The 15,914-nt window shown below is 41.4% G+C and overlaps 1 protein-coding gene across 1 annotated transcript; it reads right to left on the bottom strand.

Annotated features, from left to right (window-relative positions):
- Positions 1-13,157: 13,157 nt before the first annotated feature.
- On the bottom strand, positions 13,158-14,064 carry LOC132518627 (olfactory receptor 2V1-like). The gene is given in 2 exon segments (XM_060146603.1): positions 13,158-13,497; positions 13,499-14,064. Coding segments are annotated over 2 exon segments (906 nt in total).
- Positions 14,065-15,914: the final 1,850 nt, after the last annotated feature.

Raw genomic sequence — 15,914 nt, 5'->3', positions numbered from 1 at the left:
GATGTTAGCCTTTCTCTAAATGTTTGATAGAATTCGCCTGTGAAGCCATCGGGTCCTGGGCTTTTGTTTTTTGGAAGATTTTTAATCACAGTCTTAATTTCAGTGCTTGTGATTGCTCTGTTTATATTTTCTATTTCTTCCTGGTTCAGATTTGGAAGGTTGTGCTTTTCTAAGAATTTGTCCATTTCTTCCAGGTTGTCCATTTTATTGGCATAGAGTTGCTTGTAGTGATCTCTCATGATCCATTGTATTTCTGCAGTGTCTGTTGCTACTTCTCCTTTTTCATTTCTAATTCTATTGGTTTGAGTCTTCTCCCTTTTTTCTTGATGAGTCTGGCTAATGGTTTATCAATTTTGTTTATCTTCTCAAAAAAACAGCTTTTAGTTTTATTGATCTTTGGTATTGTTTCCTTCATTTCTATTTCATTTTTTTCTGATCTGATCTTTATTATGATTTCTTTCCTTTTGCTAACTTTGGGGTTTCTTTTGCTCTTCTTTCTTTAATTGCTTTATGTGTAAGGTTAGGGTGTTTATTTGAGATGTTTCTTGTTTCTTGAGGTGGGATTGTATTGCTATATACTTCCCTCTTAGAACTGCTTTTGCTGCCTCCCATATGATTTGGGACATTGCAATTTCATTGTCATATCCTTCTAGGTAGTTTTAAATTTACTCTTTGATTTCTTCAGTGATCTCTTGGTTATTAAGCAGTGTATTGTTTAGCCTCCATGTGTTTGTATTTTTACAGATATTTTCCTGTAATTGATATGTAGTCTCAGCACTGTGGTTGGAAAAGATACTTGATACGATTTCAATTTTCTTAAATTTACCAAGGCTTGATTTGTGACCCAAGATATGGTCTATCCTGGAGAATGTTCCATGAGCACTTGAGAAGAAATTGTATTCTCTTGTTTTGGGATGTAATGTCCTATAAATATCAATTAAGTCCATCTTGTTTAATGTATCATTTAAAGCTTGTTTTTCCTTATTTATTTTCATTTTGGATGATCTGTCCATTGGTGAAAGTGGGATGTTAAAGTCCTGTAGTATGATTGTATTACTCTCAATTTCCCCTTTTATGGTTGTTAGCATGTGCCTTAAGTACTGAGGTCCTCCTATGTTGGGTGCATAAATATTTACAAAGTTATATCTTCTTCTTGGATTGATCCCTTGATCATTATGTAGTGTCCTTCTTTGTCTCTTGTAATAGTCTTTATTTTAAAGTCTATTTTGTCTGATATGAGAATAGCTACTCCAGCTTTCTTTTGGTTTCCATTTGCATGCAATATCTTTTTCTATCCCCTCACTTTCAGTCTGTATATGTCCCTAGGTCTGAAGTGAATCTCTTGTAGACAGCATATATACGGGTCTCATTTTTGTATCCATTCAGCCAGTCTATGTCTTTTTGTTGGAACATTTAATCCATTTACATTTAAGGTAATTATTGATATGTATGCTTCTATTCACATTTTCTTAATTTTGGGTTTGTTATTGTAGGTCTTTTCCTTCTCTTGTGTTTCCTGCCTAGGGTAGTTCCTTTAGCATTTGTTGTAAAGCTGGTTTGGTGGTGTTGAAACCTCTTAGCTTTTTCTTGTCTGTAAATGTTTTAATTTCTCTGATGACTCAATGAGTTCCTTGCTGGTAGAGTAATCTTGGTTGTAGGTTTTTCCCTTTCATCACTTTAAACATGTCCTGCCACTCCCTTCTGGCTTGCAGAGTTTCTGCTGAAAGAGCAGCTGTTAACCTTATGGGGATTCTCTTATATGTTATTTGTTGCTTTTCCCTTGCTGCTTTTAATATTTTTTCATTGTATTTAATTTTTAATTGTTTAATTAATATGTGTCTTGGCGTGTTTCTCTTTGGATTTATCCTGTATGGGGCTCTCTGCACTTCCTGGACTTGATTAACTATTACCTTTCCCATATTAGGGAAGTTTTCAGCTATAATCTCTGCAAATATTTTCTCAGTCCCTTTCTTTTTTTCTTCTTCTTCTGGGAACCCTATAATTCAAATGTTGGCACATTTAATGTTGTCCCAGAGGTCTCTGAGACTGTCCTCAATTCTTTTCATTCTTTTTTGTTTATTCTGCTCTGCAGTAGTTATTTCCACTATTTTATCTTCCAGGTCACTTATCCGTTCTTCTGCCTCAGTTTTTCTGCAATTGATTCCTTCTAGAGATTTAAAATTTTCATTTATTGTGTTTCATCATTGTTTGTTTGCTCTTTAGGTCTTCTAGGTCGCTGTTAAACGTTTCTTGTGTTTTCTCCATTCTGTTTCCAAGATTTTGGATCATCTTTACTATCATTATTCTGAATTCTTTTTCAGGTAGACTGCCTATTTCCTCTTCACTTGTTTGGTCTGGTGGGTTTTTACCTTGCTCCTTCATCTGCTGTGCATTTCTCTGTCTTCTCATTTTGCTTAACTTACTTGGTTTGGGGTGTCCTTTTCGCAGGCTGCAGGTTCGTAGTTCCCATTGTTTTTGGTGTCTACCCCCAGTGGTTAAGGTTGTTTCAGTGGGTTGTTTAGGCTTCCTGGTAGAGGCGACTGGTGCCTGTGTTTTGGAGGATGAGCCTGGATCTTGTCTTTCTGGTGGGCAGGACCGCATCCAATGGTGTGTTTTGGGGTGTCTGTGACCTTATTATGATTTTAGGCAGACTCTATGCCAATGGGTGGGTTTGTGTTCCTGTCTTGCTGGTTGTTTGGTATAGGGTGTCCAGCACTGTAGCTTGCTGGGCGTTGAGTGAAGCTGGGTCTTCGCATTGAGATGGAGGTCTCTGGGAGAGGTTTCACCATTTGATATTATGTGGAGCTGGGAGGTCTCTGGTGTACCAATGTCCTGAACTTGGCTCTCCCACCTCAGAGGCACAGGCCTGACAGCTGGCCAGAGCACCAAGACCCTGTCAGCCACACGACTCAGAACAAAAGGGAGAAAAAAGAAAGAAAAATAAAATAAAGTTATCAAAATAAAAAATAATTATTAGAAGTAAAAAAATAAAAGTAATAAAAAAGAAAATAAAGTAAGAAGGAAAGAAGAGAGCAACCAAACCAAAGCATAAATCCACCAATGATAATGAGCACTAAAAACTGTACTAAGGAAAAAAAGAGAAAAAACAGACAGAGAGAACCCTAGGACAAATGGTAAAAGCAAAGCTATACAGACAAAATCACACACAGAATCATACACCTACACACCCACAAAAAGAGAAAAAGGGAAAAAAATATATATATCTTTGCTCCCAAAGTCCACCTCCTCAATTTGTGATGATTCGTTGTCTATTCATGTATTCCACAGATGCAGGGTACATCAAGTTGATTGTGGAGATTTAATCCGCTGCTCCTGAGGCTGCTGGGTGAAATTTCCCTTTCTCTTCTTTGTTCACACAGCTGCCGCGGTTCAGCTTTGGATATGGACCTGCCTCTGCGTGTAGGTCGCCTGAGGGTATCTGTTCTTCGCTCAGACAGGACGGGGCTCTGGCTCACTCAGGCCACGGGGAGGGAGGCGGATGCGGGGCCAGCCTGCGGTGGCAGACGCCAGCGTGGCATTGCACCAGCCTGAGGCGTGCCCTGTGTTCTCCCAGGAAAGATGTCCCTGGATCCCGGGACCCTGGCAGTGGCAGGCAGCACAGGCTCCCTGGAGGGTTGGTTTGGGTAATGACCTGTACTTGCGCACAGGCTTCTTGATGTCAGCAGCAGCAGCCTTATCATCTCATGCCCGTCTCTGTGGTCCGCGCCGATAGCCGCGGCTCATGCCTGTCTCTGGAGCTCCTTTAAGCGACACTGTTAATCCCCTATCCTCATGCACCAGGAAACAAAGAGGCAAGGAAAAGTCTCTTGCCTCTTCGGCAGCTCCAGACTTTTGCCTGGACTCCCTCCCGGCTAGCCGTGGCCCATTAGCCCCCTTCAGGCTGTGTTCACGCAGCCAACCCCAGTCCTCTCCCTGGGGTCTGACCTCTGAAGCCCGAGCCTCAGCTCCCAGCCCCTGCCCGTCCAGGCAGGTGAGCAGACAAGCCTCTCGGGCTGGTGAGTGCAGGTCAGCACCAATCCTCTATGTGGGAATCTCTCTGCTTTGCCCTCCGCACCACTGTTGCTGCGCTCTCCTCCATGGCTCCAGAGCTCCCCACCTCCGCCACCTGCAGTCTGCACCCGTGAAGGGGCTTCCTAATGTGTGGAAACCTTTCCTCCTTCACAGCTCCCTCCCACTGGTGCAGGTCCCATCCCTATTCTTTTGTCTCTGTTTTTTCTTTTTTCTTTTGCCCTACCCAGGTGCGTGGGGAGTTTCTTGCCTTTGGGAGGTCTGAGGTCTTCTGCCAGCGTTCAGTAGGTGTTCTGTAGGAGCTGTTCCACATGTAGATGTATTTCTGATGCATTTGTGGAGAGGAAGGTGATCTCCACGTCTTACTCTTCCACCATCTTGAAGCTCCTCCCATGTATCTCATTCATTTTATGGCTGAGTAGTATTCCATTGTATATATATACCACTTATGCTTTATCCATTCATCTGTTGATGGACATTTAGGTTGTTTCCATATCCCAGAAATTGTAAATAATGCTACTATGAACATTGGGGTGCATGTATCTTTTAGAATTAGTGGTTTTGTTTTCTTTGAATATATACCCAGATGTGGAATTCCTGGGTCATATGGTAGTTTTATTTTTAGTTTTTTTGAGGAAACTTCATACTATTTTCCATGGTGGCTGCTCCAATTTACATTCCCACCAACAGTGTATGAGGGTTCCCTTTTCTCCACATCCTCATCAACATTTGTTATTTGTGTTCTTTTTGATGATAGCCATTCTGACAGGTGTGAGGTGATATCTCATTGTGGTTTTGATTTGCATTTCCCTGATGACTAGGAATGTTGAGCATCTTTTCAGATGCCTGTTGGCCATCTGCATTTCCTCTTTGGAAAAATGTCCATTCACATCTTCTGCCCTTAAAGCAGGTTTTTGTTTTGTTTTGTTTTGTTTGATATTGGGTTGTATGAGCTGTTTATATATGTTGGGAATTAATCCCTTATTAGTCATATCATTTACAGATATTTTCTCCTATTCAAAAATTGTCTTTTCATTTTGTCAATGGTTTCCTTTGCTGTGCAAATCTTTCAAGTTTAATTAGTACCATTTGTTTATTTTTGCTTTTCTTTTCTTTGGGAGATGCATCCAAAAAAATATTGTTGAGATTTATCTCAAAAAGTGTTCTGTCTCTGTTTTCCTCCAGAAGTTTTATAGTATCAGGTCTTACAATTAGGTCTTTAATCAATTTTGAGTTTATTTTTGTATATGGTGTTAGAGAATGTTCTAATTTCATTATTTTGCATGTATCTGTCCAGTTTTCTTAGCACCATTTATTGAAGATTCTGTGTTTTCTCCATTGTATATTCTTGCTTCCTTTGTCATAGATTAATTGACCATAAGTGTGTGGGTTTATTTCGGGGATCTCTATCCTGTTCCACTGATCCATGTGTGTGTTGTGTGTGTTGTGTGTGTGTGTGTCTGTGTGTGTGTGTGTGTGTGTGTGTGTGTGTGTGTGTGTGTGTGCCAGGACCATACTGTTTTGATTACTGTAGCTTTGTAGTACAGTCTGAAGTCAGGGAACATTGTTCCTCCAGCTCCGTTCTCCTTTCTCAAGATTGCTTTGGATATTCAGAGTTTTTGTGTTTCCATATAAATTTTAAAATATTTTGTTCTAGTTTTGTAAAAAATGCCATTTGTATTTTGATTGGGATTGCATTGAACCTGTAGATTGCCTTGGGTAGTATGGTTATTTTAACAGTATTGATTCTTCCAATCCAAGAACATGGTATATCTTTCCATCTGTTTGTGTCATCTTCAGTTTCTTTCATCAGTATCTTACAGTTTTCAGAGTACAGGTTTTTGCCTCCCTAGGCAGGTTTGTTGCTAGGTATTTTATATATATTTTTTGATGTGAAGGTAAATGGGATTGTTTCCTTAATGTCTATTTCTGACATTTTATTGTTCATGTATAGAAATGCAACAGATCTCCATATACTAATTTTGTATCCTGCAACTGTACTGAACTCATTGATGAGTTCTAGTGGTGTCTTTAGGATTTTCTATGTATAGTAGCATGTCATCTGCAAACAGTGAGTTTAACTTCTTTTCCAACTTGGATTCCTTTTATTTCTTTTTCTTCTCTGATCATCATGGCTAGGATTTCCAAAGCTATGTTGAATAAAAGTGGCAAGAGTGGAGTCTTTATTCCCATCCTGTGGGCATCCTTGTCTTGATTCTGATCTTAGAGGAAATGCTTTCAGCTTTTTACCATAGAGTATAATGTTCGCTGTGTTTTTGTCATATATGGCCTTTATTATGTTGAGATAGGTTCCCTCTGTGCTCACTTTCTGGAAAGTTTTTATCATAAATGGGTGTTGAATTTTGTCAAAAGCTTTTTCTGCATCTATTGAGATGATTATATACTTTTTATGCTTCAGTTTGTCATTGATTGATTTCCAGATATTGAAGAATCCTTGCATCCCTGTGGTAAATCCCACTTGATCTTGGTGTGTGATCCTTTCAATGTATTATTGGATTCAGCCTGCTGGTATTTTGTTGATTTTTTTGCATTTATGTTTATCAGTGATATGGGCCTGTAATTTTCTCTTTATTTATTTATTTGTGTGTGTATGTGATATCTTTGTATGGTTTTGGTATCAGGGTGATCCTGGCCTCATACAGTGAGTTTGGAAGTAATCCTTCCTTTGTAATTTGGAACTTGAGAAGGATAGGTGTTAACTCTTCTCTGAGTATTTGGTAGAATTCACCTGTGAAGCCATCTGGTCCTGGACTTTTGTTTGTGGGGAGTTTTTAAATTACTGATTCAATTTCAGTAATGGTAACTAGCTTGTTCTTATTTTCTTCCATATATTTTTGGAAGATTTAATAGTGTTAAAATGACCATACTATCCAAGGCAATCTACAGATTTAATTCAATCCTTCCCAAAATACCAATGGCATTTCCCACAAAGGTAGAATAATTTTAAAATTTGTATGGAAAAACAAAAGACCCTAAATAGTCAAAGCAATCCTGAGAAAAGGCAATCCTATCTTGGGGATTTGCTGGTCTGCTGGTGATTGGGCCATTTCTTGACAGGGTTGGCTGCAGGGCCTTGGAGGTCCTGGTGCTTGTATTGGCCACTGGTAGGTGGGGCTGGATCCTGGGCCCCCTAGTAGTTAGAGCCAGGTCCTGGGGCAGCTGGGGGCTCAGTTGGTCCTAAGGCATCTGGCCTGCTAATGTGTCCCTGCCTAGCTAGCTGCATGGCCTGAAGCATCCCAAGACTGGTTGTTGGGGCCATGTCCCAGGAATAATAAGCAAAAGGGAGAATCTAAAATGGTGCTTTGCAGCATTAGTGTCCTCGTGGTAGGATGAACTCCCTAAAATATCTGCTGCAGCATCTATGTCCCCAGGGTGAGTCCCAATTGCCTCCTGCCTCTCTGGGAGATTCTCCATGATCAGCAAGTGAGTCTGATCCAGGCGCCTTTCAAATTACTGCTTCTGTCCTGGGTCTCAGAGCATGTGAGATATTGTGTGCACTCTTTATGACTGGAGTCTCTGTTTCCCACAACCATTTCTTGCTCCAGAAATAAGCCAACTGGCTTTCAAAGCCAAACATTCTGAGTGATCATCTCCCCAGTACAGGACCTCCAGGCTAGGGAGCCCAATGTGGGGCTTAAGCTCCTCATTCCTCTGCAATTTTAATTGTCCTCCTGTGTTTGGGTCACCTATCCATGAGTATTGGTCCTGACTCTACTGTGTCTCTGCCCCTCCTACCCATTTCATTGTGGTTCCTTCTTTATATCTTTATAAAAGAAAGAAAATCTTTTCTGTTGGTCTTCAGGTCATTCACACTGTAGCTCCTTTGTAAATAGCTATAACTTTTGTATACCCATGGGAGCAAAGAAAAAACATACAAACTTACTTTATACATTAAAAGGAAGAAAAGGAAGGAAACCCAGAACTTCAGAATCCTAGGTGGGTTACTTTCTTCGTTTCAAAAATGCTGTCTTTCTTTTTCCTGCAAATTCTTTGATTTCTGTGAATATTCTTGATTGGTTAGTTGTTTCTAAAAAATAGATCACCAACCTCATGAATGTCCTTAATGACACTGAATTATGCAATTTATGCTTTTGTGTGATGCTTGGGTCCTGATCACAGTATGATGCAGGGAATACTGAGTCATCACTATGCTGTGCATGACACTCTACCTGGAAGTAAGGGTGATTCCAAGTAGGCACAGTCGTAAGTGGAGAAGCCATCAGTCACTAGCAGGACAAAGAAGCCACAGCCATACCACACTCTTAAATGCAGAGTTAGAGATTTAAACCTCTGGAAACAAGTGTAGAGGAAAGGGAGAGAGGAAGGGATTAACTTTAGTGAAGGTCCAAGTAGATGATATTTGAATCAGGAATTGAAGAAAATGAGAGAGATTTAATGACTGCTACTGGCCAGGTATTTATTGACATGTAATTTCCTTATGTCCCTGACAGGTATTACTAATTCCAGTTCTGTATATGAGGACACAGAGGCATAAGTACATTGTCCAACACTACACCTCTGGCAAGCCAAGATTAAACCCAAATTAATTTTTCTCCGAGCTCTGTGTTCACATCATAAATAAAAGGTTAGGGCAGGTGAGAAGGTCATTTTGGGCAAGAAAGTTGACTTCCACTCAAGTGGAAATAGTACTGTGAGAAGGAAAAGGAGATGATTCTATGAAGTTGAAGTATGAATATATGAAAGGAATGGAAGAAAGTAGTCAGGGTTAAGTCTCGATTTCAGTTAGATAATTTACCGTGCTAAAGAGTTTGAATATAAGATAGGCATTATCATTTTTTTTTAATATGGAAATGGAAGGAACACACTGTCCTGGCTGAAAACTCACTTCTGGCAACTTTGTGGATAGTGTATGGAATGGGAAGAGACTGAGGCATGAATACCAGTAATGAAGCTATTAAAATAATAAAGGGAGAGGGGATGAAATTCTGAACTAAGACAGTGGAATTGGGGATGGAGAAGAATGGGATTAAATCAGTGCTTTTCAAACTTTGTGGGGAATATGGATCACATTGGAACTTGGTAACTACAGAGTGTTATTCAGTAAATCTGAGGCATGGCCTGAGAAAGTTTTTGCCACCAAAATGCTGACATGGACCTTTTAGACGGTTTCATTTTGATGAGTACTGATTTGGTGGCATCTTCACAGTTGTGGCAGAGAGACTACCTCTGCACATGCCATGGACTCTGTTCTTCTTGATATTGTGTAATGTCTTTACTGAGGTGTTGAGTGTTAAATTCCTCTGGCATACAAGAACTGATTTGTGAGGAGGCTGGAGAAGATGGCGGAAGAGTAAGACGCGGAGATCACCTTCCTCCCCACAGATACATCAGAAATACATCTACACGTGGAACTGCTCCTATAGAGCACCCACTGATCGCTGGCAGAAGACCTCAGACCTCCCAAAAGGCAAGAAACTCCCCACGTACCTGGGTAGGGCAAAAGAAAATAGAATAAACAAAGACAAAAGAATAGGGACAGGAACTGCACCAGTGGGAGGGAGCTGTGAAGGAGGAGAGGTTTCCACACACTAGAAGCCCCTTCACGGGCGGAGACTGCGGGTGGCAGAGGGGGAAGCTTCAGAGCCACAGAGGAGAGCGCAGCAACAGGGGTGAGGAAGGCAAAGCGGAGAGATTCCCACACAGAGGATCGGTGCCGACCAGCACTCACCAGCCCGAGAGGCTTGTCTGCTCAGCGGCCAGGGCAGGCGGGGCTAGGAGCTGAGGCTCCAGCTTTGGTCGATGGCGGGAGAGGACTGAGGTTGGCGGCGTGAACATAGCCTGAAGGGGTTAGTGCACCACGGCTAGCCGGGAGGGAGTCCAGGAAAAAGTCTGGACCTGCCGAAGGGGCAAGAGACTCTTTCTTGCCTCTTTGTTTCCTGGTGCGCAAGGAGAGGGGATTAAGAGCGCTGCTTAAAGGAGCTCCCGAGACGGGCGCGAGCCACGGCTAAAAGCGCGGACCCCAGAGACGGGTATGAGACGCTAAGGCTGCTGCTGCTGCCACCAAGAAGCCTGTGTGCGAGCACAGGTCACGCTCCACACTGCCCCTCCCGGGAGCCTGTGCAGCCCGCCACTGCCAGGGTCCGGGGATCCAGGGACAACTTCCCCGGGAGAACGCACGGCGCACCTCAGGCTGGTGCAACGTCACGCCGGCCTCTGCCGCCGCAGGCTCGCCCCGCACTCCTTACCCCTCCCTCCCCCCAGCCTGAGAGAGCCAGAGCCCCCGAATCAGCTGCTCCTTTAACCCTGTCCTGTCTGAGCGAAGAACAGACGCCCTCAGGCGACCTACGCGCAGAGGCGGGACCAAATCCAAAGCTGAACCCCCAGAGCTGTGCGAAGAAGGAAGAGAAAGGGAAATCTCTCCCAGCAGCCTCAGGAGCAGAGGATTAAATCTCCACAATCAACTTGATGTACCCTGCATCTATGGAATACCTGAATAGACAACGAATCATCCCAAATTGAGGAGGTGGACTTTGGGAACAAGATATATTATTTTTTCCCCTTTTCCTCTTTTTGTGAGTGTGTATGTGTATGCTTCTGTGTGAGATTTTGTCTGTTTAGCTTTGCTTTCACCATTTGTCCTAGGGTTCTCACCGTCTGGGGTTTTTTTTCTTTTTTTTTTACTTTAAACAAATTTTTTTCTTAATAATTATTTTTTATTTTAATAACTTTATTTTATCTTTACTTTATCCTCTTTCTTTCTTTCTGTTTTTTCTCCCTTTTATTCTGAGCCGTGTGGAGGACAGGCTCTTGGTGCTCCAGCAAGGAGTCAGGGCTGTGCCACTGAGGTGGGAGAGCCAACTTCAGGACACTGGTCCACAAGAGACCTCCCAGCTCCACATAATATCAAACGGCGAAAATCTCCCAGAGATCTCCATCTCAACACCAGCCCCCAGCTTCACTCAACGACCAGCAAGCTACAGTGCTGGACACCCTATGCCAAACAACTAGCAAGACAGGAACACAACCCCACCCATTAGCAGAGAGGCTGCCTAAAATCATAATAAGGCAACAGACACCCCAAAACACACCACCAGACGTGGACCTGCTCACCAGAAAGACAAGATCCAGCCTCATCCACCAGAACACAGGCACTAGTCCCCTCCACCAGGAAACCTACACAACCCACTGAACCAACCTTAGCCACTGGGGACAGACACCAAAAACAACGGGAACTATGAACCTGCAGCCTACAAAAAGGAGACCCCAAACACAGTAAGATAAGCAAAATGAGAAGACAGAAAAACACACAGCAGATGAAGGAGCAAGGTAAAAACCCACCAGACCTAACAAATGAAGAGGAAATAGGCAGTCTACCTGAAAAAGAATTCAGAATAATGATAGTAAAGATGATCCAAAATCTTGGAAATAGAATAGAGAAAATGCAAGAAACATTTAACAAGGACCTAGAAGAACTAAAGAAGAAACAAGCAACGATGAACAACACAATAAATGAAATAAAAAATACTCTAGAAGGGATCAATAGCAGAATAACTGAGGCAGAAGAACGGATAATTGACCTGGAAGATAAAATAGTGGAAATAACGACTGCAGAGCAGAATAAAGAAAAAGGAATGAAAAGAACTGAGGACAGTCTCAGAGACCTCTGGGACAACATTAAACGCACCAACATTCGAATTATAGGGGTCCCAGAAGAAGAAGAGAAAAAGAAAGGGACTGAGAAAATATTTGAAGAGATTATAGTTGAAAACTTCTCTAATATGGGAAAGGAAATAGTTAATCAAGTCCAGGAAGCACAGAGTCCCATACAGGATAAATCCAAGGAGAAACATGCCAAGACACCTATTAATCAAACTATCAAAAATTAAATACAAAGAAAACATATTAAAAGCAGCAAGGGAAAAACAACAAATAGCAAGAACTGATTTGTAAGCCACAGCTCAGGGACTAAGATGATTTGATCCTTTCTCTATCAACAGGTCTTTGCATAGTCCATACAATCATCATTAAAGAGACTCATATTTTTATACCATAAAATACTCTGAGTCTTTGATCTCATTTGGCACATCATACTTCTCTTTTATTCAGTTGTTAACTTTCGCAAGTCTTAAGCATTCAGATATTGATTACTCTGCTTATCCACTCGGTAGATCAAGGAGTTTCATCCACGTATCCTCAAGATATTTCTGACTTGCAGTTAGTTCTCGTTTCCTACATTAGACTTGAGTTATACACACACCTTTTAATTCATTAGGCCACTGCACATTCTTGTTTAAATTGCATTTCCTTTTCTTCTTAATTGACTTCATGGCTCTCTAAATAATTATAGTATCGAGATGCATTGGAATATTATCATTTTACTTATTTAAATGAGTTAATTGCATTCAAATTAACTATTTGATTGAGCTAAATAGTGAAAACATTCCATCCACTGGTTTATGCTCAGTTGCCTTGTAATTATGATCAAAATCTGTAATCTTGGCTATCTTTATTCTACTCTTTGCTCTGTTGCAGTGTTACAGCTCAACTTTTGAATAAACTTAATTAAAGCTTTTGGAAATGCAAAGTGGTCTGCATCAGGAGTAGTTTATATATGGCCATTTTTGTATGTGGATGGATGCGTGCATGTTTTGGAAGATGAAGAAGTCAAGCATATAACATTTCTGGGTTTATGTCAAGATGTGCTTCTTTCAGGGGTTGAATGAGACCTATATGATTCTCAGGGATATAAAGTTCTGTCTTTGATCCAATTTTCCAGCAATTTTCTGTGGAATTTTATCATCAGTTTCCTACCACCACCACACTTGTGGAAGTTCACAGGTTCAGGGTAGAAACTTAATATTGTAAGGATATTTCAAAGAAGGCAAGTACAAGTGATGCCAGTTAAAAATAGAAAAAAAACAACCCTGGGAAATTCCACCAGGATTCTAAAGCAATTCTAAAGAGGATATCAAAAGTACATAAAATGGTATGTGACACATAGGAGACCCTCATTACATATTTGTTTACTGAATGAATAACTCGAAAAGTAAGAACTCTTGACATAGGAGTCTAACTTATTTAGGCTGAATTAAAGTTAGTGATTAGAGGTGGGTATATCTTCTTCTTTTAATTTGACATCAGTATCATCAACTCAGTACCTTCCTTAGGGCCCCCACCACTTCTTTGTTCCTAAGACCATAAATCAGAGGATTTAGCAAAGGTGTGAGAATAGGGCCAAGTACAAGGAGGACCTGGTCCAGCTTGGGATTATGATAGGAACTAGGCCTCATGTAGACCACCATGGCAGGGCCGTAATAGAGGCACACTACAGTCAAGTGGGAAGAGCAAGTGGCTAAGGCTTTGTCCCTTCCCTCTGGGGATTTCATGCGGAGGATGGCAAGGAAGATGAGAGCATAAGAGAACATGATAAGGGACAAGGGGATGAGGAGCACCACAATGCTTGTCACTATCACAGCCTTCTCATAGGCAGGCCAATTTTAGAATGGCCATGACCTCACAGAGGAAATGGGAAATCTCTCTGGAACCACAGGTGGGGAAATGCATGGGGTAGGCCGTGTGTGCGAGTGATGTAAGGGCGCCCCCAGCCCAGGAGATGGCAGCCATCTGCAGACAGACCTTCTGTCTCATGATGAGGGCGTATCTCAGAGGGTTACAGATGGCCACATACCGGTCATAGGACATGAGGGTGATGAGGATGCACTCAGCAATTCCTAGAGTCAGGAAGAAGAAGATCTGAGTCCCACAGGCCACTCGTGATATGTTTCTCCTCCCGGAGAAGAAATTGGTTGCCATCTTGGGTACTGTGCTAGAGATTAACATCACGTCCATGAGAGCCAGTTGGCTGAGCAGGAAGTACACGGGCGTGTGGAGGTGAGAATCCATGCAGATCAGGAGAATTAGGACAAAGTTCAAAGTCAGAGCCACAGTGTAAATCACAAGCATAGCACCAATAAAAAATCTGATGTGTTTCATATCCAGGAAAAGGCCTAGGAGGATGAAGTCAGCTCCTGAGATTTCATTTCTTTTATCCATGCCTATGCTTTGTTGTAAACAATTAAATAACAGAAGGAAAACATAACAAGATATTATGAAGTGCTACAAACAATGGATTTAATCCTTCAAACCCCTTTCCTCTCTCATCTTTAACCAGGATCCATTAGATAGTGCAAACATGTTAAAGAGGCATTTGCAATTTTCATAGGCTTTAACCTGATTTCTGTCTGCCTACACTCTTATTCTCAGGAAAGAGTCACTGGTCACAGAAATTACTGCACACTGCTATAGCCAAGTGGCCCAAGTCCTGGAGAAGGGGAGGGGTCACAAAGATGGTGGTACATCAGGGGAAGCCCTTCAAAGATAAGTTCTCCTGCAACCTTTTCTCCCTCAAATTTTGATTTCCAGGTTCAAATAGAACTTATTTTAACCTAACACCTCAGATGATTATGATGTTCCCAATCACAAGGACTGTGTTTGGAAAGAAGTTTAATTATCTCCATCAAGAGACTAAGAGAGAAAATCAGTTGTCTCGCATTATATTGTTATTTCACGTCAGAGAAAGAACTTGTTCAACTTGTACCTTGCCTTCCTCACTGATTATTTTTGTGTTAATAGTTTATTATATTTTATGTGTTGCTGTTTTCTACTAATTTAAATTGTAACATTCTATTCAACAAGGCTTTAAAATATTTCATAACAGAGAAATAAGTATTATTTCTTTAAATTCAAGTTCTTTGGGTTTAAACATCATCCATGTTGTTTTCATGTTATTTAATTTTTTTATTAATTGATATTGGAATAGTTGCTTTACAGTGTTGTGTTAGTTTCTGCTGTACAGCAAAGTGAATCAGTTATATGTATACAGTATCCACTCTTTTTTAGATTCACTTCCCATCTAGGTCACCACAGAGCACTGAGTAGAGCTCCCTGTGCTGTACAGTAGGTTCTCATTAGTTATCTGTTTTATATATAGTAGTGTATATATGTACATCCATGATTTAGCTTACGAATTCCACTAACTACAGACTATGCAAAACTGTGCATAAACTTCTCCTTGGGCCGAGTAAGAGGTATTTCAAATGAACATATCTTAAAAATAACTCTAGATTTCTTCATCCCAACCTTTCCTTTTTTCTAGTCTTTTCATTTTATTTTATTTTATTTTATTTTTTTTGTGGTATGTGGGCCTCTCACCGCTGTGGCCTCTCCCGTTGCGGAGCACAGGCTCCGGACGCGCAGGCTCAGCGGCCATGGCTCATGGGCCCAGCCCCTCCGCGGCATGTGGGATCTTCCCGGACCGGGGCACGAACCCGCGTCCCCTGCATCGGCAGGTGGACTCTCAACCACTGCGCCACCAGGGAAGCCCTAGTCTTTTCATTTTAGTCAAATTCAGGACCATTCATCCATTGCACAGGACCAGTTCCTAGGGGTTATCTTTGACTCTTTTTTCCTCATTTCCCCCTCTCTATCCAGCACATTCATGTGTCCTGCTGGTGTACATTGAAAAATATGACCATAATGTGTCATTTATGTCATTGTCACACTATATCAAGCCACTGACACCCTGGCCTGACTCTGTGCCAAAAATAGTATTTGTTCTTAGAATCTCATTTTATTTATTTATTTCTGTTATGGAAGTATGGACTTTTCAGTGATTGAAGTGCTCTTGGGATCACCCAGTCTGCCTTTATTCTTTTATGCATGAAGAGAGTGAGGCTCATAGAGACTCAGAGACTTGTTTCAAGTTACCCAAAATGGTGGTCTAGAAGGCACAGTGTCCAGCACACAGCTTTTAATCGTTTTCTAGACCTCTTTCAACATAGTCATTTTAGTTATTCACATCTGCATCCGTGATGATAAATGCTCTCAACGGACATACAGTGGCA

Source organism: Lagenorhynchus albirostris, chromosome 3, assembly GCF_949774975.1.
Source record: "Lagenorhynchus albirostris chromosome 3, mLagAlb1.1, whole genome shotgun sequence".
NCBI classification, from domain to species: domain Eukaryota; kingdom Metazoa; phylum Chordata; class Mammalia; order Artiodactyla; family Delphinidae; genus Lagenorhynchus; species Lagenorhynchus albirostris.
Note: the sequence above shows the minus strand (reverse complement) of the source record. Positions and strands in the feature narration are given on the sequence as shown.